The 23765-nt window shown below is 38.2% G+C and overlaps 1 protein-coding gene across 2 annotated transcripts in view; it reads left to right on the top strand.

The window, feature by feature from the left end:
* Nucleotides 1-19397, top strand: part of MRPS10 (mitochondrial ribosomal protein S10) — a 29170-nt gene extending 9773 nt beyond the window's left edge. For both annotated transcript variants that reach the window (XM_010973739.3, XM_010973740.3), the window contains exons 4-7: nt 1616-1752; nt 2707-2815; nt 3763-3852; nt 4542-19397. In XM_010973739.3, the coding sequence (XP_010972041.1) occupies nt 1616-1752; nt 2707-2815; nt 3763-3852; nt 4542-4625 (420 nt within the window). In that variant the 3' untranslated portion in view covers nt 4626-19397. The remainder of the gene's footprint in view (nt 1-1615; nt 1753-2706; nt 2816-3762; nt 3853-4541) is intronic.
* Nucleotides 19398-23765: the final 4368 nt, after the last annotated feature.

Here is a 23765-nt window from a genome sequence, read left to right as displayed (position 1 = left end):
GCTGGGTAACCTTGTTTCCTTTAAGTGAAAGCTGTGATTCTATCCACCCAGTTTTTGTGTTATTTGTAGTTTTTAAAAATCCCTGCAAGTTCAAGTGTTTCCAGTTCCACCCTCAAAAGTTATCTCCTGTAACAGTTTGGTACAAATTCTTCTAGACATTTGTCTGTATATAATCATCTATACACACACACACCAAAATAGATTTGTGTTATACCTAATGGACTACTGGTTCAGTGTTTTCACTTGATACTGGACATATTCCCATGATGGTTCGTATAAACTGCATTCTCCAGCTCAGATGCATGCATGGGCCAGGCGTGTAAGGAAAGAGAGGGTGGGCACAGTGGCAGGCTGTGTCCTTTGTAAGGAAGACAGCTGTAGCTACTGTTGCTGTGTGGAAAATCAGACCTAGTGATGTCAGACTCTAAATTTCCAAACTAAATGAAATTCAATTTTTTATGCAAAATCTTGATTTTTAATATTTGTAACAGATTCAGAGTATCTTTAATACCCTGTAGTGGGGGAGGATATAGATCAGTGGTAGAGCACATGCTTAGCATGCACAGGGTTCTGGGTTCAATGTCCAGTACATCCTCTAAGAATAAATAAACCTAACACCCCCCCAAAAAAAAACTAAAAAATTAAATAAAACCCTATAGGGACCAGTCAGAACACATCTTAGGGCCATATTCCCCTCCCTTGTTTCCCAACTTAAGAAACAGGACATCAGTATATTCTGTTCTTCCAACAGCCCCATTTAGGATAATTGAGAGTGACTGTCTAGCTTCCTGGTTAGTAAGTACATCTCCTTTCAGGGGCAAAGTAATTTAACCCTGAATCATTGGATTAGTAATATAAATTACTAGTTTGATGGATGAATGAAGCGAAGGTAATTCACCTCTTGGAGGAAAGTCAAGTGCCAAACCCATTATTTCTAAGATCTTTAAGTATTAGAGTGGAAGAGGTAGAAGTTATATGTACAGTCAGTGTCATAACATTTTAATTAGAAATGAGTAATTTTTCTATTAGGGCAAGCACAATAAACATGAACGAAACTTAATAAAAGTACATGAATAGCAACAGCTCTCCTTTAACACTGTTTATAACTTACAAGTACTTAAATCTGTGCTTTATTTGTTCCCTGTGGAAATGCTGTGAGCTGTACCATAGGTGGTGTCGTTTTATATATGAGAAAACTGAAGTGCAGTGAGACTGTATGACTGCCCATTGTCGTTCATCTTGAAGTAGCAGAGTTTAATTCTCAATCCAGGTCTTCTGACCAGGCTACTTTATTAGCAGACCCCAAAATCCTTTCCTATTGTGTATTTGGAGTTCAGTAACTTAAGCTAGAGGGTTCCATTGATTTTGTAGATTGCTTGAAAATCCTTTTGATTCAAACTGTATTTTAGCCAGTTCTTAAAAGCCATTGTGGAGTCTGAATGTGGTACTATCTAGATATATAATATAATAAAGTTATTATATAATTAAGGTGTTAACTCAGCATTTTTCTCACTTACTAGTAAACTCAAGTGGTTCAATTGAGGGTAATATGTTCAGTTTTCCAGTTATAAATTAGATGTATCATGACTGAAACTTTTTGATTTTAAAATTGCAGATAACAATTTCTGATGAACCAGACACATTATATAAGCGCCTGTCAGTTTTAGTAAAAGGCCATGATAAGGCTGTGTTGGACAGTTATGAATATTTTGCCGTGCTTGCTGCTAAAGAACTTGGTATCTCTATTAAAGTGTAAGTATGATCTTTCTTAATCTGACCTGTTTGCTGCTATAACACAGTCGGTCGGGAAACTGATGCCAGTCCCAGTTAGGTCTGAGCTCTTAAAATGGGATAGAAACTCCTGATGGGGAGAGTTTAGATTTGTTTTATTCTCCTAAGCAGGACATCCCTTCCTTTCTACCAGGATTTCTAAATATACTAGCTTAGAATGGGTGGACAAGGGAAAATGAAGGAATCCTCTCTAGAAATTGCATAGACACAAGGAGACCCAAGAAGCCCTCGTGTCTCAGATCTCCCTGGGGTGGGGAGGTGGGTTAGGTAAACGAGCCTTCCGTGTAGGCCTGTATGGAGTTGATCTTTGCTGTTGTATCTGTTTTTTCAAAACTGCCTTAAACACCATTCACCCAGTACTTTGATGCATGAGCAAGGTGAGCTTCATGTGGCCTTGAAGTCACTGTAACTACCTCTTTCATCTTGTCAACTGCTTGTTCTGATGTTGAACAAGGCCCATTTGGGGCTTTGCCAGTCTTGTCTTCTAACAAAACTGAAGGAACTCACACATTTCCCATAAGACATCACAGTTGTGATTATCGATGTACCTGTAATACAGAGCAGACGTTATAACTGTGTCCAACACTCGATGCAGCTCCACACAGTTTATATATTTGGTCAGTGCGGGAACCTCATGGGTCTGAAAGCGGAGGCGTGTGTGTGCGCACTTGTATGCCAAGGCTTGTTTTGGGGTCTGCTCCTGTTACTGTCTGCAGGTTTATTTTGGCCTGAACTTCATGACAGCAGTTGTTAGAGATGACAGTCTTGACACATAGAAGTCTGTAAACAGTAGTTAATGCCTATAATTGAGTATGAGCCTAACCTACAAAATTGTGGAATCATGCTTTGATATCAGTGACTCAGGTTTTAACATCGCTTAGCTTAAGTATGTTGCTTTGCCCATTAATTTTCCAGACATGAACCTCCAAGGAAAATAGAGCGATTTACTCTTCTCAAATCAGTGCATATTTTCAAGAAGCACAGAGTTCAGTATGAAATGAGAACGCTTTACAGATGTTTAGAGGTGAGTTCATTTCAGACATTCTGGCTTTTTTTTTTTTTAATGCCCCAAATGTCACACTAGCACATAACTTTCCTTTAACACTGACTCGGTGGCCTTCCTTTCAGTCAATGCCTGATAGAGACGGTAAATGTCTTTTTCTGTTTATGGAAGTGGCGTGATAGGAAAATGAAACTCAAACAAAGCCATCCTTCAGAGTAGTTCATACTTTAACTCAGTAATGCGGATTATGCTAATTTTTATACCATAAGCTGGCATTGGAATAATTCTGCTTATATTTCAGAAATTCTAGCTAAGTTTTCACATAGCTCTAATAATTTTTATATGCTAACTGGAGCCCCATGTCCATGATGAGCAGCATTAAGGTTTTTTCCTTCAATTATGCTTCATTTGTGCAGCCACTCAGGTCAGCACAGTCTTGTGGTTAAGGAAAGCATGGGCTCTGGGGTCAGCCAGCCAGGTCCAAGCACTGGCGTTACTAGCTCTGGGTTCTGTGCTTCAGTTCTTTCATCATAGAATGGAAATAATGGCACCTGTCTCATAAGGTTAGTGTGAGGATTTATATAAGAAGCAGTGTACTAGGCATTGAGGGTACAAATGATTAAGATACAGTCCTATTCTTAAATGAAAAGAAAAATCCAAAATAATATTTATCTCACCATGGAACACACAAAATCTTATACTCTATCTTATAATTTAGTCTTTTGTTACCTTCTGCTTTGAGTGGTTGAATAAGTGTACTGTTTTGATACCTTGCTTGCCAGCTGGGTTCCACAGAGCCCTGGCTTTAAGGGATTTGGAAGGAAGGAGGCTTCAGGGCATGCTCCCCTCATCTGATTCAACCAGAGGAACTACACTTTTATTTTCATAGAAAAGACTACTGATTTTACCAAGAAAAAGTTTCTGCTTTAACAGCATAATATGCACCAATTTCATATTTGAAATTTTAGTTAGAACATCTCACTGGAAGTACGGCAGATGTCTACTTGGAATATATTCAGCGAAACTTACCTGAGGGAGTTGCCATGGAGGTTACAAAGGTATGACTTGAATTTCTACCTGTTGGAGAGAGATCTGTCTTGTTTTGATACAATGCCACCTAGTCCTGGCCCACCAGGTGGAGGGGAGGACCTATGATGGGCCTGGAGACAGAACTGCCACAGTGCTGGCCGCTTAACAGAAAGCTGCCACTGCAGCCCGCATCCTCCCAGAGCCACCTCTGACGTCTCCCTCCCTCTTAGCAGTTGTCTAGCCACGGGTTCCTCATAAATTGGTGGTCCCTGGAAATCAGAGGATCAAATAGATTATATATGTGAGAGTGTTTTATATACCATCAAGTTTCCTTCTCTGTTTCAAAGCCCTGTAATAAGATGAGAGGGTAAAAGAAAAAAATCAGAAGGACTTGAGGGAACAGAATTAATAAATCCAATTTGTGGCTGAAGAGCAGTTAAGTCCACATTATATATATATATATATATATATATATATATATATATATATATATATATATATACTTTTTTTTTTTTTTGGTTGGAAAGGTTGCTTTATTCAGGAGGCTGGGAACCTGGCCTTGTGTCCAAAAAACCCCCAAGATTCTGCTTGATCATAAAAATTTATAAAGGGAGAAAGAGGAAGTTAATCATTTGGGCAGGGGGTCAGAGTCATCTTTATCCTCTACTGTGTGCACACTTTTTCCTGATTGGTCATATTATGTTTTTTATCTCTTTAGACAAAATTAGAACAGTTACCAGAACACATCAAGAAGCCAATCTGGGAAACAGTACCAGAGGAAAAAGAAGAAAGCAAGCCATAAAGTCTCAGACCACTTGTGCTGGGATGTGAAATGAGGGTGGACCAGACAGGCACATGAAGGTGGTGTTGACAAAAATGATCAACAAACAGTAAGACTAGAAGAGAGTTTTGAGGCAAACTGAGGACTAGCCCACTTCCCAGATTTCTCTGAGAAGCTGCTCTGGAGAAGCAGGGTTTTCAGCACAGTTTTGTATCTTGTCAGAATAAAGATTAAACAAGTCAGAGTTACATTTCTTCAAGGTTTCAAAAAAAAAAAAAAAAGACCAGCACGTACACAGCAAGTCAGTATGGCCTTGGCACCTGGGAAGGGCGTTTTACCATCGAAGGAGGACCAGCATTAGTGTCCCAAAAAGAGGGGCATTTAACTTTTATTTTTAACATGGATAGTCTTCACTTCTGGTCAGTGTGCCCTTTACTAAAGCAGATGTACAATATGTGTTTGCTAACAGGCTATTTTAGTTAGCATAAAATTCAGCTTAACACGTGTAAGCCAGAATGACTTACCTGTATCTCAATATGTGAAAATTTCTTTTATCATTTCTCCCCTTCTGATCGTAAATCTTTTGATAGAAAAACATTGATCAAAATGTCCCTCGAGATGGGGTTGGTCATTGTGGCTGCCCTGGGTCCATCCTGTCCCTTGGTGCTAGGTCTTTTTTTTTTTTTTTTAAGGAGTAGAGTTATCTAGTTATCTTTTTGGGAGGAGTAATTAATCAAATGTAATGAATAAGAAGAGATATATGTGGACAGGGAAGCGTTTCGTAGGCTATACATATTAACCACATTGTCATGTGAACGTTGTACACTGCTTTTAGCAGCAGTAGACTTAAAGCAGACAGTGATACATGGCAGGAGTGGCTTGATAGCTGGGAAAATTATGCATATTGTGAAACTAATTACTTGTAAAGCAGAGCAAAAAAATTGCCTGTTCCTGAAGGGAGCCAACTAAACAGGTCATTTAAAGGGTCAGTTTTTTTTTTCACATCTTGTAACTGTTTTGCCTTCTGGGAAGTTCTTTCTAGGCACATCTCAGTGTCTACCGAGACATTCATATAAGTGCAACAAGTAGCATGAGCACAATCACAAATGCTTCCTTGTTGAGTCAGAAAATCTCGGGCAACCCCGTTGTCTAATACCGTTTGGGTGGAGGAATTTAGGGGCGTCTGTGGTGCTGCAGTGCTTTTTGCGGTCTCTGGCTGTTTGACCAGTGGTGGCTGATAGATTTCTGAGCATATTCCTGGCTACATATACTCCTGCACTGGGAATTTTGGTTCCCAAAAGACTTTGCCACCAGGTTCCTTGGTCTCCTGCTAGCATAGGTCTTAAGGGGAGAGAAAGGAGGTTCATCCGTTTCCCTGTGTATAGATAACGCGGTTACATAGTGTCCCAGTAAGCATAAAGCTTCTATTTGCCAGCTGTTAACACTTACGTGCCCATCCCTGGGAAGGTGGATCAATTCCAGTACCACGTATGAAGACCAAACCTGGGGGAGCACAAGGGATCCTTCCTACGGTGCTGTCATTGCTAGCCTCATTCGTGGGGAGCTTTGGTAACCTGGTACTAAACTATGGGTCATTTCTCTTGCAGGCTTTCTAGAAGCCTTCTACATGGTATTTGATATAAGGGAATTGCTAGGATAATTTACTTGTGTTTTTAAAGACATTTTTAAATTAAGTAAGGGATAGAGTGAGGGGGTCCTAGGTTACATTGTCTTCAGTCTCTAAGGACTGAGGATGTATATCAGACAAGGGATGGACATAATCTTTCAGGTTCAGCGTCTTCAACATACTGTATCAGAGGGAGGTTGGTCTGGGTGAGTGGTAACATTAGGGACATCTGAAAAGTCAGTGATGAATATGAGGGGCCTGTCCTATCCCAGTGGCTATACTTTGTGACAGCTTTACTAAAGAACTTTTTCATCTTGAATATTGAGGCAAAAGTGTAGCTAGAAGTAAAACAGTACCTTTTGATTGATAGCAAGACGAACGTTTGGTGAACAGTTCAGTTGCACTAATAGCTTGAGTCTTACAGGCCTTGTCTGGGCTCTTGGATTGGCCGTCTGCCGTAATCGTCTTCTCGTCCTGGCTTGGTAGTGTTGATCTTAGTCAAAGCTGGTTGTCAGGAATAGGGAACAAAGTCCATTCAGGTGGAGGGGCCTAAGATAAAAGATGTCAGTCCATGAGTCTATGCTTTCTAATTTGGCAGCACATGACTTAGTCAGTAATACCTGATAAGGTCTTTACAGGGTGGGCTGCAAAGAATCTTTCATGTTTTTTCCAATAAACAAATCTCCCATGCTCCTTAAAGTCTTCATCTCCCAGGAGCTCACTGTGAAGGGAGTTAGCTACTAATTTTTCACCTTCCTTGTTTTAATAAGACCCTGACAATAATGTAGTAGATCTCCTTGGAGTAAAGTTAGTCCATATATTTCCTCATCTACTCATATAGGCCATCCTGTTATTATTTCAAAAGGAGACACCAATGTTTACCAAAAAGGCATAGATCTAAGGTTCAGAAGCACTAGCAGAAGAGCTTTTGGCCATGGGAGATTAAATGCTTGTGACAGCTTTGCCAGTTGCGCTTGATAATGTCATGTCCTTTATACCAGACCTGAAGATTGGGGAGGATAAATGCAGTGAAAATGCTGCATTGTTGGCCAGATGTTCTGGATAGATTTGTCCAGTTAGTGACTTACCCCGTCACTGTGTAATTCAGAAGGAATTCCCCAAATAGGAATTATCTTTTTTAATAACAGTTTACCTACTGTTAAAGCCATTGCTCTTCTGCATGGAAAAGCTTCAATCCAGTGAGAAAACATGCAGGTCATTACCAAGATATGTTTGTTTCCTTGAGATGGTGGCATTTGGACAGAGTCCAATTGCCATACATCAGAAGGTCCCTTAGGAAAAGGAAAGTTAGCCTTGTGACACATGAAGTGACTTTCCAGAATTGTATTCAGGACATACATTACAGTGAGCATACACCTTATATGAGCCACCATGGGAAAGTTTCCAAACATACGCTGTTTTTCCTATAGAATCATTTTTTTTCAGGTGTCTAGTGACTAAAGAAATATTTGTATATATATAATGCTGGAGCAACGGCAGTTGGGCTCCAACAGGTACTACAGGTTTCTCATCAGGTCCAAACCATATTTGTGTTACAGGGTTAAAAATCTCCCCCTTTTGATTGCTGTATGTTTTTCTTCGGTGGCAATTTTTTGAGCCTGTAGAATAAACTCCCTTTTTGAGTTAGCAGGGTTAACAGAGAGCAGTGGACATTCTCAAGACTGGACAGAATGATTATTTAAAGCAGCTTGCTTGGCGGCAGCATCAGCAAGCTAATTTCCTTTAGCTTCTATAGTCTTAGATTTGGAATGCCCTGGTGTTTTAGTTGCTGACTCTTGGCAATTGTACAGCGTTTAATGACTGCAGCCTGTTTTCCATTTTTTTCCCCTAGCCTGTCCTAGAGAGGTTAAAAAAAAAAAAAAAGGGCACCTCATTGCCATAACATTCCAAAGGCATGATGACGGTCGGTATAAATATTTGCTATCTGGTGTTTAGCTAATTGACAAGTTCAAGTTAAAGCAATTAATTTTGCTTGTTGTGCTGACTTAATTTCCGGTAAATAAGAGCTTTCAGTTATGTCCGTTGTGGACATGACTGCATATCCAGCTTGGTAATGTCCTTGCTCATCTTTTAAGTAGGACCCATCTATAAACCAAGTTATATCTGTATGGTCAGTGGGAATTTCTTGTAAGTCATTTCCAGAAGCTAGAAGATAAGCCATTATTAAAATGCAGTCATGGTCATTTGAGGTCAACAGTCCTTTCTATAGACCAGTCTAGCACAGAGGCCCTTTTTAAGTGGAAAATATAAATTCAAGAGTCAGTTCCCTTCAGTTTTACTGTGCATAAGTTAAGAGTACCTGATGAAGGTCCTTCCATCTAAGTTGGAGAGAGTCCTTTAAATGGTGTCTTTTGCGGTATTTATAATCTCCTGGGTGCAGGTCATGGGGCATCTGATCCTTATCTAAAGGTAGATTACTGTGATCAGCTTCAGAAACAAGCTTAGAACATCCTTTTAATAATTAAGTTAAACTTTACAACAATGTGACATACAACAAAGAGGCATCTTGGATGTAGATAAATATCAAACATCAATATCCATAAAGGTGTATCATTGAAATATAATTTGACTATTTGATAAAAATGAAAATAATTTAGAGAAAAAAATTAAGACTGATTTGTTTACAAAATAAGCCTGTTTTTAATACATTCGGCCTGATTATTTACATAAGTCTAATTAGTCATATGGGCTCTTTTAAATTTGACTTTGCTGGAACTTTTCATAAGGCATCTCAAATGGCTTTTCCTAAAGGCCTCTCAAGGCCAGGAAAGCCATGCCATTAGATTCTATCTGCAGTACCTACAGATTTAGGTGAATTCCTCTCTTCTCCTCCAAAATATCTTGAGATTCCTGTATCTGCCAGGAAGTGGCCTTCATTATTCACTTGGAAAGGCTGCTAGGAACCTGAGAGTCTCCCAATTCTGGAGGGATCAGGTTGAGAGAAAAAAACAAATGCTTCAATTCTGCTTACAAAGGTATAATGTACCAAAGTGCTGGAAGTCCTAATTAGCTTAAGGGGAAAGGTTTCCTTATATCTGGAAAACAGATTAAAAACCAATAATGTTTTAGACAAAAAAAATCAGAAAAATCATCATATTTACCAATTCATTTAATCCCATGTAATTGATTCTTGTTCTTGTTTGAGTCCAGTTCTTCCATTAGTTTTGTTGACCTTGCCTGATGATTGAGGATGATAGTGATAATGTTAAGAAATTTGTGAGGTTTTTTTTTTTTATTACGGCTTGTGTAATTTGCCCAGTGAAGTGGGTGTCTTCAACACTGGAGATTGTAGAAGGTATACTCCAAACAGAAAACACATTTTTAAACAGTTTGTCATTGTGAGGACATCAGCCTTGCAGCACAGGAAGGCGTTAACTCACCAAATAAAAATTGGGGTTTGCCAGGGAGCCGAGAAGAGCCAAGTGGCCAGTGTGGGTTTCCCATAGCCCTGTTTACTTCACAGCTGTTTTTTACAATCTTAATTTCTGACTCAAGACCAGACTGTTGCCATGTCACAAGGACATCAGATGGCAAAAGTCTAACAGTGAGGGGTTAATTTTATAGAAGCAGAATCGACTTTACCCACATGTGCCATAATCTTATAAATTCTGTTGTTGTTGCCTTTGCATGAAAGTCAGGGCATTTCCCTAATACTTAGGTTCAGTCCCTTTAGTTTGAGCCTCAATTTTGATGACATAACATTTTATGTCAGGACATACAAGATTTCTAGGAATTTCATTATCATTTTTGGGACATTTGTAATACGTATACTTACACAGACGTAAAGGAGACTTAATGTTACCTTTTGTTTGACAGTGCTTCCCATGTAATATAATATACCAAACAATCCTAGCTGAAGAATTTCAGATGCCTCAGGGGCCCTCTGAAGCATCCCAAAGTTAGCTAGAGAAAGAAACTTAATCTGTTATCAAAAGCAGCATTCTAAGAAAACTTTGTTCTCAGCAGAGAGAGCCAAATTCCAGCCTTGTGTTAGCTTACTACTAATATCTAACTAAATTCAATCTAATCTTAATCAACCCTGACCATGTACAAAATTGTTTTCTTAAGGTTCCGTTTTCATAAAATTTCTATGACTTTCTGTATCCATATTAATTTAGCCCTGATTTTTTCCCATCCATAAACAACCAGCTCTAGTACAAAATTATTTTTCCCCCTCAATAAAAATATCTCCATTCTTATAAATTGGAAGTTAGAGATTTGCAGATACTAATATATGTATATAATAAACAACAAGTTTGTACTGTATTACTCAGGGAACTATATTCAATATCTTGTATTAACTTATGGTGAAGAAGAATATTAAAATGAATATATGTATGTTCATGTATGATAGAAGTATTGTGCTGTACACCAGAAATTGACACATTATGAACTGACTATATTTCAATAAAAATGTTTATAAATACAAAAAAAACCTCCATTCTTTATACCTTTTGCCAACATATAGCCTTCTTGGTTTACACACTGAAATGCTTTATTATTTCTAGTAGCTTTAAATATGTATTAACAATTTTTAACCCTTAAAAAACCTTAATCTCTAATAAAAATCAAGAAGCAAGCAATTTTGAACTTGTTATACCAGCATTTTCTCATTAGCAAACTAACAAATATTTCCACAACCTCTAAAAACATTTTTCTCATAGCATAATTTCTTTTTTAATGTGGTACAAGATGTGTGCCCCTTAAACCCAAACATCTTTAGTTTTTGTCTAAAGACATAAATTTAGACTGCTTAGCAATGAATGTTACAGTATTTTTATCTTAATTGGAAATATCTGGATATTCAGTGAATTCCCATCACTTAATTTACCAAAACTCAAGTTTCAAATTACCAAACATCTGGAGAAACTATTTTTAGGCAGACATATCAAAAAACGTAATCAGTTTTAAAGAGTTTAGCTAAAAACTTTTATCCCATTTATCTCTATTTCATTACTTACGAAAATATCATACCAAGTTAATTTTCTTGCTGACAGATTTTGTAACAGATAACATGAACTTAATGACTTTTAGTAAACTTAGGAAAAATAAAAGTATTATACTTGATGACCGTAAAGACATGTCTGCATTAATCAAACCAACAACTTAGGCTTGTTTTCATTTATTAAAGATTAAACCTAGATCATGCAATCCGTTAAAATTTGGATTTTTTGTTACATTTAGAATTTGTAAAAGTACTTACTTTAAAGTCAGTTGAATAGAGCTCTTTTAACTAATTCATACTGATGTCATCCAGAGGTAGAAACATACCACATTTATAACATGTAACAGACATCCAGATAGACACAGAGATCTAGTTTTCCTGCTTGAGATTAAAAGGATTTTTTTTTTTTTTAGGTTTTAGATTCTGTTAATTGAGCCAAGGCTATAGTCTCAGGCAATATGGATGGGCTGCGTTTGCATTTCAAAGACGCAATAAGAGTTACAACTTTTCTTTGTCTCCTAGGAATACTATTCTCTCTCAGGATCAGAATTTTGAAAAGATGTTTTATCAAGCCAGCTGTATTTAGTTGTGCATGCAAAAATCTGTTTTGGAATGTCAAAAAAAGCTTCATCCTGGCTATTTTAGGGTTAGATAAGTATTTGCAGGTATTGGCTCCATCCCAGTTGAAGCCGGAGTTCCAGTGGGCGGCTGCCTATCTGGGGGCTGGGAGCCTTTGGAAACACAGTCTCCCACTTTTAGTTTCACATTATTATAAAATGCAAATCTAAAATTAAATTTAGGTATTTGGATTTCCAATTTTAAGCCACACTAAAAAAAAAAAAAAAAAAAAGTCAACCCAGTTCACTCCAAAATTCCTTCCTGGCCGCCCTGCCTGCAAATTCCCTTTAGGTCCCTTGCCTAGAAGTTCTCCCTAGGTCCTCTGCCTAGGAAATATACCAGTACCCTCCTAAGACTCCATAATATGTCTTAAGATAACATTTCATATAAAAGTTGTGGACTATCACTTAATGCAAGGAGATCTGGATATTAGGGAAGACTCACCAAATCACTTGAAAGGTGCTATGAAGCCAGAGGGGCCCAAGGGGCCCGTGCTTGGTACTGAGCACCAGTCCGAAGTAGACTCCAGGAGACCTCAGATGGGTTTTTCTGATATTCTGCCAACTATGCCAAGTAACGTTGACAAAAATAATCTATAAACAATAATAAGAATAGAAAAGAGTTTTATTTGAGCCAGACTGAGGACTAACCTGGAAGCCTGCTTCCCAGATTTCTCTGAGAAACTGCTCTGGAGAAGCAGGGTTTTCAGCACAGTTTTGTATCTTGTCAGAAAAAAAAAACATTAAATAAGTCAGGGTTACATTTCTTCAAGCTTTCAAAAAAAACAAACAGCGGCATGTACACAGTGAGTCACTATGATCTTGGCAACTGGGAAGGGAGTCTTATCAAAGGAGGACCAGTATTAGTGTCTCAGGAAGAGGGGCATTTACTCTTTATTTTTAACATGGACGGTCTTTACTTCTGGTCAGTGTGCCCTTTAATAATCAAAGCAGATGTACAATGAATATTTGTGAGGCCACAAAAAGGTATTTTAGCATAAAATCTAAGTTAACTCAAGTATAAGCCAGAATGACTTCCCTGTATCTCAATTATGTGAAAAAATTTTTTTCACATTTCAAACACTTACTATGGAAAAATTAAAACATACATAGAAGTATAAAGGTATAGAGGTTGGTATAATTTAAACATATATAAAAGTATAGAGATTATTATATGCTTATTAAGTCCCTATATACCCATCACCCAGCTTCAGTAGTACCAAATCATGGCCAATCTTGTTTCATTGACTCTACTACTTCCTCTCTCCATTTATTATGCTGAAACTATCCCAGACATATCATTTCATTATAAACATTTCAATGTATATATAAAAATGATGACTCAAATTTTAAAAATACAAACACCATGTCCATACCTAAGGCATTTAGGCAAGAAAATGGAATAAAGGACATACATGTTGGAAAGGGAGAAACAAACTACCTCTATTTGTAGATGACATTCTATATAGAAAGCTCTAAGAAATCCATAAAAAAAAAATCTACATAAGTGCAGTAATTTCATATGGAATTTCACATAGAAATTCAAGAGAGGGGAGGGTATAGCTCAAGCGGTGGAGCGCATGCTTGGCATGGATGAGGTCCTGGGTTCAATCCCTGGTACCACCATTAAATAAATAAATAAATAAACCTAATTACCTCCCCCTCCACCCCCCCAAATAATAATAAAAAAAAAGAAATTCAAGAGAACCAGAATAGGCAAAACAGTCTTGAAAAAGATGACTTGTTGGAAGACTCACAGTTCCTGACCTCAAAAATTACTACAAAGCTGCAATAATTGAGACCGTGTGGGGTAGGCATAAGGATAGGAAAATAGATCAGTGGAATAGAAGAGTCCAAAAATGAAACTGCACATTTATGGTCAATGATGTCTGACAATAACTTCAAGGAAATTCTATGGGAAAAGAATAATTTTTTTCGACAAATGATGCTTAGACAATTAAGTATCCACATGAAAAAGAACGAAGGTGGACCCCTACCTCAGACCATATTCAAAAATTAGCTCAAAGTGGATACAAGACCTAAATACAAGAGCTAAAACTATAAAATTTATAGAATGATATGGAAAAATCACTGGATTGGGCAATAGTTTAGATATGATACCAAAAGCACAAGGAACAAAAGAAAAAAAATTTGACATCAAAATTTAAAAGTTTGGTGCTTCTAAGGACACAAGAAAATGATAAGACAATTCACAGAATGGGAGAAAATTTTTGCAGATTATGTATCTGATAAGGGAGTTGTATTTAGAATATATGAAGAACTATTATAATTCAATAATAAAAAGCCAAACCATTTTTTAAAATGGGCAAAGGGTGTGAATAGACATTCCTTCAAAGATATCCACAAGGCCAATATGCATATTCTCCATCAGAAAATGCAATTCAAAATGAAAATGAGATACCATGCACAATTCGACAATTATAATCAAAAAGATAATAATAAGTAATATTAAGGATGTAGAAACACATTGGAACCCTCATACATTGCTGTCAAATGTCAGATGGTACGACCACTTCGGAAACAGTCTGATAGCTCTTCAAATGATTAAACGTGGAGTTACCATGTGATCTACCAATTCCACTTCTAGATGCATATCCAAGGAAAATGAAAACATTATGTTCTCAGAAAAACTCATACACGACCCTTCATGGAAGTATTATTCATAATAGCCCAAAACTGGAAACTGGAATTTCCACCAATTGAAGGATACTTTAAATGTAGTATGTCCAGATAATGGATAATTATATAATTATTTGCAATAAAAATGAACTAAGAACCAATACATACTACAACGTGGGTGAAACTTGAAAACATGCTGAGAGAAACCAGTCACAAAGGACCAGTTGTCTTACAAATGTCATTTTTTGTTTATAAAAATTGCAATCCATATGTAGAATCTAAAAAAATTTTTTAAATGAGCATAAATGCAGAACAGAAACTGACTCAGACACAGAATACAAACTTGTGGTTGCCAAGGGGGCGGGGAGTGGGAAGGGACAGACTGGGATTTCAAAATTTGTAGATGCTGACAGGCATATGCAGAATAGATAAACAAGATTGTACTGTATAGCACAGGGAAATACATACAAGCTCTTGTGGTAATTCACAGCGAAAAAAATGTGACAATGAATATATCTATGTTCATGTATAATTGAAAAATTGTGCTCTACACTGGAATTTGACACAACATTGCAAAATGACTATAACTCAAAAAAATGTTAAAAAAATTGCAATCCAGGTAAGATTCAGTTTGTTTATGTAAATCAGGATCCAGATTATCCAGGTTTTTTTTTTTTTTTTAATACATTACGATTAGTTCGTGTATCTCTAGTTTCTTTTGTAAAAGGCAGGTTTATTGAGGTATTTTTATGCAATAAAATCTACTCCTTCTAAGCATAGTTTGATGAGTTTTGGCAATGCATACATTGCATACTTACCACAATAATCAAGATCTAGAACATTGATATCACCCCAGAAAGTTTATTCATACACTGCAGTCAGTTCTCACCCTTCCCATCCTCAGCCACTGGTAATCACTAATCTGTTTCCTGTTCCTGTAATTTGCATTTTGAAATCACCTATAGCTTTTTGGGTCAGTTTCTTTTCAATTAGTCTGGTGCTCTAGGATTCATCCATAATGGTACATTTATGAGTACTTCATTCCTTTTTATTGCTGAGTAGTTTTCCCTTGCATTCATATATCACAATTTGTTTATATATTCACTCGTTTTGATGGACAGTTGGGTTGTTTCCAGTTTGGGGCTGTCTTGAACAAAACTGCTGTGAACATTCACATACATATGTGTGCACATATATTTTTATTTCTATTGGTTAAGTACCTAGGAATGGGATTACTGTATTATATGGTAAGGATATGTTTAAGTCAATAAACTAAGAACTGTTTTCTGAAGTAGCTACACTTTGCATTCCCACCAGCAATGAATGAGAGTTCCTGATGCTCCACATCCTCATCAGCATTTAGTGTTGCCACCATTCTAACAGGTGTGTGGTGGTTTCTCAATTTTAAGTCAACTGTACTTCAATTAAAAGGCAAACCAATAACCCATTTAAAGTACAGACAGAAGAACAGAACACATTTTTCCCAAAGAGGAAATGTAGATGGCCCACAGGAACACGAAAAGCTGCTCAGCATCCCCCTTATGAGGGAAATGCAAATCAAAACCACGATGAGACACCACCTCATACCTGTCAGAATGGCCATCATCAAAAAGAACACAAGTAACAAATGTTGGCAAAGACGTGGAGAAAAGGGAACCCTTGTACCCTGTTGGTGGGAATATAAATTGCTGCAGCCACCATGGAAAACAATATGGAGGTTTCTCAAAAATCCAAAAACAGAACCATCACATGGCCCAGCAGTTCCACTCCTGGGCATATACCGGAGAAAAACAAAAACATTAATTCAAAAAGATACATACACCCTGCTATTAACAGCAGCACTATTTACAATCACCAAGACATGGAAGCATCCCAAATGCACATCAATAGATGAATGGATAAAGAAGATGTAGCACATATGCAACAGAATACAACTCACCCACAAAAAAGAAGGATATTTTGCCATTTGCAGCCCCTCATTCACTTTTTTTTTTGCACTTCAAAAACTATAATTTTATAACTGGCATAAACAATTCCATTGCATCGTAAACAACAAAATACCTAGAAATAAACCTAACCAAGGAGGTTACCTATACTCTGAAAACTGTAAAACATTGATGAAGGAAATTGAATATGACACAAAGAATTAGAAAGATACCTTGTGCTCTTGGATCAAAAGAATCAATAGTGTCAAAGTGGCCGTACTGCCCAAAGCAATCCACAGACCCAGTGCAACCCCAGTTTTATCAACGGCTTCACTCGTGTCCACCTAACTGCTCTCTTGGGATCAGGCCCTGAGCAGTTGAAAGCAGGGAATGGAACTTTTACGAGACAACTGAACAATCATGCAGGGACCACTTTATCAATTCTTTTATACATGTCATTGTTTCAGTTGTGATTCAAACAGATGTGAGCCAACTATTTTGACCACTCTGCACCAGAAGAGTCAAATTCCGATTTTGTTATTCTGCTATTGTTCAATTATTAGTTTTTACCAATTGTATTTTGTATCATTTCATTCATCTGAAAGTGAGTGAAATTTTCCTCACACATTCTTTTCTTTTGAGGTACCTAGAAAGAACCTTTGGTTAATTTGGTAAATTTAACACTGAGCAGTTAGTTTTTGACTGTTGCCTTTGTGCAGGCTGGCATATGCATCCCAACTTCACCTTACATAAATATTTTATTTTTGAAAATGGATATACTTTGCAGCAGATCCAACACCTCTGTGACGTGCACTGAACTCTTCTGTAGCCCGAACCCTTACAGTGCTGCCTCAAAGCCTCACTAGAATGGAATTTGAACTCAGGAAATTACTGTATCATTTCATTCATCCTGTAATTCACTTATTCAACAAGCATTTCTTTTGTTAACTTTTCACCCAGCACTGCAGTAAATACCAAAAACTGAATAGAAATAATGGCTTTTGAAAATTGTGCAAGGCACAAATATTTCTCCTAATTAAGTTCCCTATTGATAAATCCTCTTTCTTTTGATGAATAGCACTCTTTTTGTTTGGAGATGTCTACTTTTCCATGAAATTAAATAGCAGTTAAAGCTCTGAAAGAGGCAAGATTACAATGGGCTGAAACTGTTGGTGTATCAACCCCAAGGGAGTGATGCCTTTTCTTTCTACAGCAGAATTGGGTCCATGTCTTTTGTGGTTTCCTTCACATCTATGGGGTAGTTATGACTTCACCATTTCCCCCTCTTAAAGTGGAGTCCCTGTTCTTTTTTCCCGACCTGCTCTCAGGTAGCAGTGCTGTGAATGCACACCGCTTGTGTATCAGACTTGTATTACCGTCATTAATATGAAAAGAATTACAGCCTTGTGCCCTGTGGCCTCGTTCTGTTCGCTGTTCAGTTGTTGACTGTGTCATTCACAAGTGCCTAAAGCATGCTTATCCCAGGTATAAGCCTCAGGAGTAAGAGCCAGCAATAAAACGAGCAATATGATGGTAACTATACCTAGCAGAGGAGCAACTGTGACTCATTTTCACTTTGAAAGAAATTATTCTTTAAAAATAAATATGGGGGGGTGGGTTATAGCTCAGTGGTAAAGCGTTTGCTTAGCATGCATAAGGTCCTGGGTTCAATCCCAGGACCTCCATTAAAACTTCAAAAAATGTTGTACATAAATTAAAAAAAAATGTGGATCTATATTTAACAGACAATATTAATCACTACTAGAATGACTTGTGCATACCTGCCTTCGACGGCTATGACGGCTCCTTTAAATGTGTATGTCCACTTCCAGCTGTTTTCAAACTGAAGTAGCCTATAAACCAGATTACTAGGTTAGCACTCAAATTATATATTAAAATCTTGTTTTAAGACATACACAATTAAACTACACATACCACAAAAATTAGTGGATTTCCTTGACAGAAGTATTTGGCATATTTGAAACCTACTCTTTGATATAAACAAGGTAATTTCTTTATTTTGATAGACTGAGCAACTTTTTTTAAATTGAGTCTCCTGAGTAAAATGCATATTCTGAAAATCAGAATTAATGCCCCAGTCTTGCTTTTTGTTCATAGTGGGAATGAGAAACAGTGAACGAAAAGTGGACCTGATGTTAGGATGAACCAGAAGGCAGGCAGGAAGGGAGATGGGTTTTTTTTTTTTTTTTTTTACTGTGGTGTAGCTCTGAGTTCATCGTTACTTCCTCTGATCTGAAGTATCCTTTCTTTTCATACTACATAAAATAATGTTAAGATTGGTTTTAAATTATTGGTTGACCTTTACGGGTTAATATTGTTCGGTGACTCGTTTCAGTGCTTTCAAAGAGAAGTTACTTATATGTCCTATGGCCACTTAGGGATGCCACAGTAAATACATAAAGCAATTATTTTAAACCATTAGTCTATTTTCTGAACATTTCTATTTGTCAGCTACCATTCCTCCTTTCTTACATTATTAAATTAGTTTTTACTATAACATTCATGAGTAGCTGAGTAGAGAAAATACGAACTTTGGAGTTAAACAGGCTTGAGTCAGATAAGAACTCAAACCCACTAACAGCTGTGCACTTAGGCAAACTAACCCTGCCCGAGCCTCAGGTTACCCATCAGCACAGTGCAGGAAATGACACCTACGAAGGGTGGAGGATTAGAAAACCTATAGAACACCTCACCCAGCACCAGGCAGATAGTAGACATTTAACAAAAACCAGCTCTTTCCAGAAGGCAATACAAATGTGATGATACTCCAAGGGGTCTGTGTTCTGCAGTGTTTAACAACCAGCTGGAAAGGACCTTGTTATCTCCAAGGTGAGGCTAATACTTACCTTAGAGTGGCTGTGAAGTTTAATTTAGATGAGAAAACACATAGCATGCTTATTATAATAACCAGTACATTATCCCGGGCATTTTACACAGTCATTTACAGACGCTATCTTTTTGCACCTTTATAACAACCCAATAAAGTAATTACTGTCATTATCTGCCGTTTACAGGGGAGAAAACCAAGTATGACTTGTCCACTCAATTACCCTTTCAGTTTACAATGAAACTGAGACCAAAAATGTGAAACAGTCTGAGTTCAGGTTGTGATGAAGGGCTCAGCCTCAGAACCTCACTTTTAAAGGCTAGGATGTACTCAGATGCCCACATGTTAAAGGTAGACCATTCAAACCTGAAATCCAGGTTTACCTCCCCTTGCACGTAAGCACAGTGTACTACTCATTTCCCTTAAAGCTTAGAGGTAAAGAGATTGACCAGGGGAGGAAATAATCTAAGGAATAAAAGATATAAATGTGTATGAATAAAGGCAAGAGGCATGACCCCGCGGTCTCAAGGCTGACATGGGTCCTGACTGTCTCAGGCGGTAACAGCAGAGTTGCGGCTCCAGCAAGGAGGGCCCTGTTGGGTCACAGGAGCCCTGACATGGAGGCAACCGGTTAGCAGCAGGGCTCCGGGTCAGGCCGATGCAGGGCCCCACGGACAGCAGTGTGTTGCTCTCAAGCGTTTCTTTATCCCTGGAGCCAGGCTTATGGCTGAACACCTGAGATCCCAGGTGAAAATCCCTGCTCAAGTCCTAACCCTGCCTTTCTGTGAAAAAAAGGCAAGTTCCAGTGCCTAGCACACAATCAAGGTGTTGCTGGAACCTCGGAGTTTGGAGGAGAGAAAGGTTGATTGCTGGGCCACAAGAACAAATGGCTCGTGCCCCGAAACCCCCGAGAACTCCCCGAAGGGTTTCAGCTGGGCATTTTTAAGGCCAGGGAAGGGAGGGGCGGCCCAGGGAACGCGGTCAGCTGTGCACAATTCTCTGACTGGTTGATGGTGATCAACCCTTAGGCACCAGGAGGTCCGGGGGCTATGTGCTCATCATCAGCAAGTGATTAATTCCTTCCATTTGGTGGTGGGTTTTTTAGCATCTGAAGAATTGGAAATATGCACAAGATATTATTATCTGGGTACTTCAGAGAGGAGCTACAGCAGGGGGTACGGGGAGGGGTCTGTCCCGGGAAGACCCTACAGGGTCCTGCTGGGTTACAATTTCCCCCCTTTTCTTTGATACTCCTCAATCTTGAGGAGAACTGATTGGACAAGAAGGGGAACAGTATTTGGACAGGGATGTCAGCCATGAACTCAGCAGAGGAACTCGGTTTCACCCTCTAATCCCGTTCCATCCCTCCCTCAGTCTCTCAGGGAATCGGGCGATGACAGCTCGGGCTGCTTCCTGCTGAAACGTGGCGTGTGGGCCACCTCGATCTGGGAAAGGACCCTGAGTTGGAAATATTCCCGAGTTCCAAGTCCTGGATCCGAGTCTTCTGTCGTTAGATCTCACTCCCTGGGGAATTCAGGAGACTAAGCTGAACACCAGTCTGGACCTGGCACTGTGGGGGAGACTTGCAGCCAGCTATCTACTTTTATCTGAGTAGGTTTAACTTTCAATGTGGTATTACCATTTGTATAACAAGAGCCATTGCCCACTACATGTCTCCTTTTTTCTGCTAACACCTGATCTAAAGTAATTTTACTGTGTAAAAATTAAGCTAAAAGAGGAGACCTTGAGGTCAGAAGGTTGCAGCTGCTATCTGCCAGCAACACCACTTTGAGAACGGCTAGTGGTGTCCTGAGTCTGACACAGCTCAGAAAATCCGAGTTCTCAACAACCCAGGAACACGTCTGAAATCACGTCTGCAATGGCCACCTCGTTTTACCTTGGATGTCTGGACCACAGCTACTCCATTTAGACTTTCAAATGCATCCCCCTCCTCAAGGCCAAACAAGACGTACAATGCAAGTCCCAAAGGCCACGCAGCAGGCCGCTTTGGTCAGTAAAGTTTGAGTCAAACCATGCACAGGCCAGAATGACCTCCCACACCTCAGTACGTGCAGATATTTCCATCAGTATTTCCCCTTCTGATTTCAAATCTTTCAATAGGAAACACTGATGATCAAAATATCTGTCCCTTGATGTGCGGGTGGTAGCTCCTGCCCCTGGCTGAGATCACGTCTGAGGCCTCCTTTCTATCTGCCATGTTGGGGGACAACTAACTGGATACCCTGAACAGGCTCAGGGGTATGTTAATGGGGAAACACCTTTCAGGCCATACTTTTTATCACTTATACCCAGTTGTCACACAAGCATTGTACATGTGCTTTTCGCAACAGACTTCAAGCAGTGTTACACACCATGAGTAGTTATGCTCCGTGACAGCTCCATGAGAGAACTCTCCTTCTATCCTAAACATTGGGGGCAATATTGATAGGGAGACAAATATTTGGTAAATATTTCAATTAGAAAACAGTTTAAAAGCTATTAATACTTCAGAAAAACCAAAAAAACTGTAGCATATTCGTCAATTCACTCAATCCCATGCAATCACTCCATTTTACTAACAGTTTTCTGAAATCAGTTTATTAGACTTCTTGAATATCTTACCTAGCTCAGCATTATCATCTAAAGAAAACTGTACTTGTTAAAAAGTCATTTTCATGAGTCCTCTCAAAGGTGAAGCAGTTCTGCAAAGCATCAGCTTAACTGTCTACTAATGACAAAGACCCAAATAGGCAAGGTCTCATTACAATGTTTTTGACAAGAAGCTTAATCCAGCATTAAATTAACAACGAGAATTATGACTGATAGCATTTTACCAAGACACATCTAAATTTCAGAAACCTTTTATCATTTCTAGAATGTCCATATTAACAACATCTACTGTATAATCCGAGAAGGCTTACTTCACAATGCTTCCCATGTGATTCAACATACAGACCAATCCTAGTTAAATATTTTTCTCTGAGATGTCTCAGAGGCCCTTTGAAGCATCCCAAAGTTAGCTGAAGTTAGAAGAACTTTAATTAGAATTTGACAGGAAGTTTGTCAAAATTATTAAAAAGTTTCACACAATCTGTTATCAGAAGCATTCTAAGTAAATCTGTTCTCTAAGAACCAGATCTAGTCCTGCACCAGCCTACTTTTAATAACAAAATCCATTTACCTAATTCAGTTTAATCTTATTTCAGCCCAACCATGCATGAAACTCCTTTCTTAGGGCTCCCCTTCTACAAACTTTTCACAACTTTCTGTATCCATATTAGTTTGTCTTATCTTTTCCCATCTAGAAACAACCAGCTCTAGGACCACATCACTTATTTCTTAACAAAATGCAATTATATTTCTCATACTTTTTTCTCCTAAAAACATATATCCTACTCTCCTACTATATACCAAAATGCCTCCCCCATTATTGTTAGTAATTTAATTACATATTTAAATTAGAATCCTCAATTCTTAAAAATTTTTAATTTCTAGTGGATGTTTCAGTATCTTTGTTTGGAATGACCTAGCTATTCAACTATTCAATAAATTTCCATTATTTAATTTAATTTAGCATAACTCTAAAATTTCAAGTTGCCAACTATCTGGAGAGAATTTTAAGTAGACATTCTTAAAACAACTATTTCTAAAGAGTTCACCCAAAAGCTTTTCTCATTTGCATTTCATTCATTTATAAGAAATTTCATCAAACCCAGTTAATTTTTTTCTTTCTGCTGACAAACTGCAATGGAAGCAATATGAACCTATTGACTTTCAATAAACCTAGGTACAATAAAAGACATGTCTGTATTGATTATATCAATGTGAATGAAAAATACTGCAAGCCATTATCAGTAAACAAAGGATGCTGAAGCCATCAAGTCAGTAGCCGCTGCTGCCACCCCCACAGTGAGCTTAGGTGCAGACAAGCAGGCAGCCTCCACAGCCACCCACGCTGGTGCCCTCTGAGGGACTCAGAATAAGGACAGGACACTGGCCCTAGATAGTTGGGTGCTTGTCAAAGCAGTGATTTCAATGAGACCAGACATTTGCACCTTCCCAAACATAGAAAAGTGCTAAATTCTTTAACTTGAGATGTCTGGTTTTCTTTAGCAGTAATCTTTAATGTTCCAACTACCTGGTCTTTGTTATAAAACGCCTATATATCCTGGCTCCTCCCCTACCTCTTCGGAGCAGTCCCTCAGAGCCATCTGAGAGGCTGTCATCCTGGGCTGGAAGGGGTTCGAGTCCTCAGCAATGTCCCCCGAATAAAACATAACTCTCAACTTTTAGGCTGTGCATTTATTTCAGTCGATGCCAACAAGCTTAAACTACCTTTAACAACAAATAATCAATTCAGTATTAAATATTTCCTAGATCACATGAACCTGAAATTTGCTCTACCTTCTTTTATATTTAGAAGTATTTAATTTGTAAGCACTTACTTTTAAGTCAATTATGTAGTGCTTACAAGTTATAAAGACAGAATCAGGGATCTCAGTTTTTCCACTTGAGTTAAAAAAAAAAAACCCTTTTCC

This window comes from Camelus bactrianus, chromosome 20 (genome assembly GCF_048773025.1).
Source record: "Camelus bactrianus isolate YW-2024 breed Bactrian camel chromosome 20, ASM4877302v1, whole genome shotgun sequence".
NCBI classification, from domain to species: domain Eukaryota; kingdom Metazoa; phylum Chordata; class Mammalia; order Artiodactyla; family Camelidae; genus Camelus; species Camelus bactrianus.
This window is presented reverse-complemented; position numbering and strand designations above follow the sequence as displayed.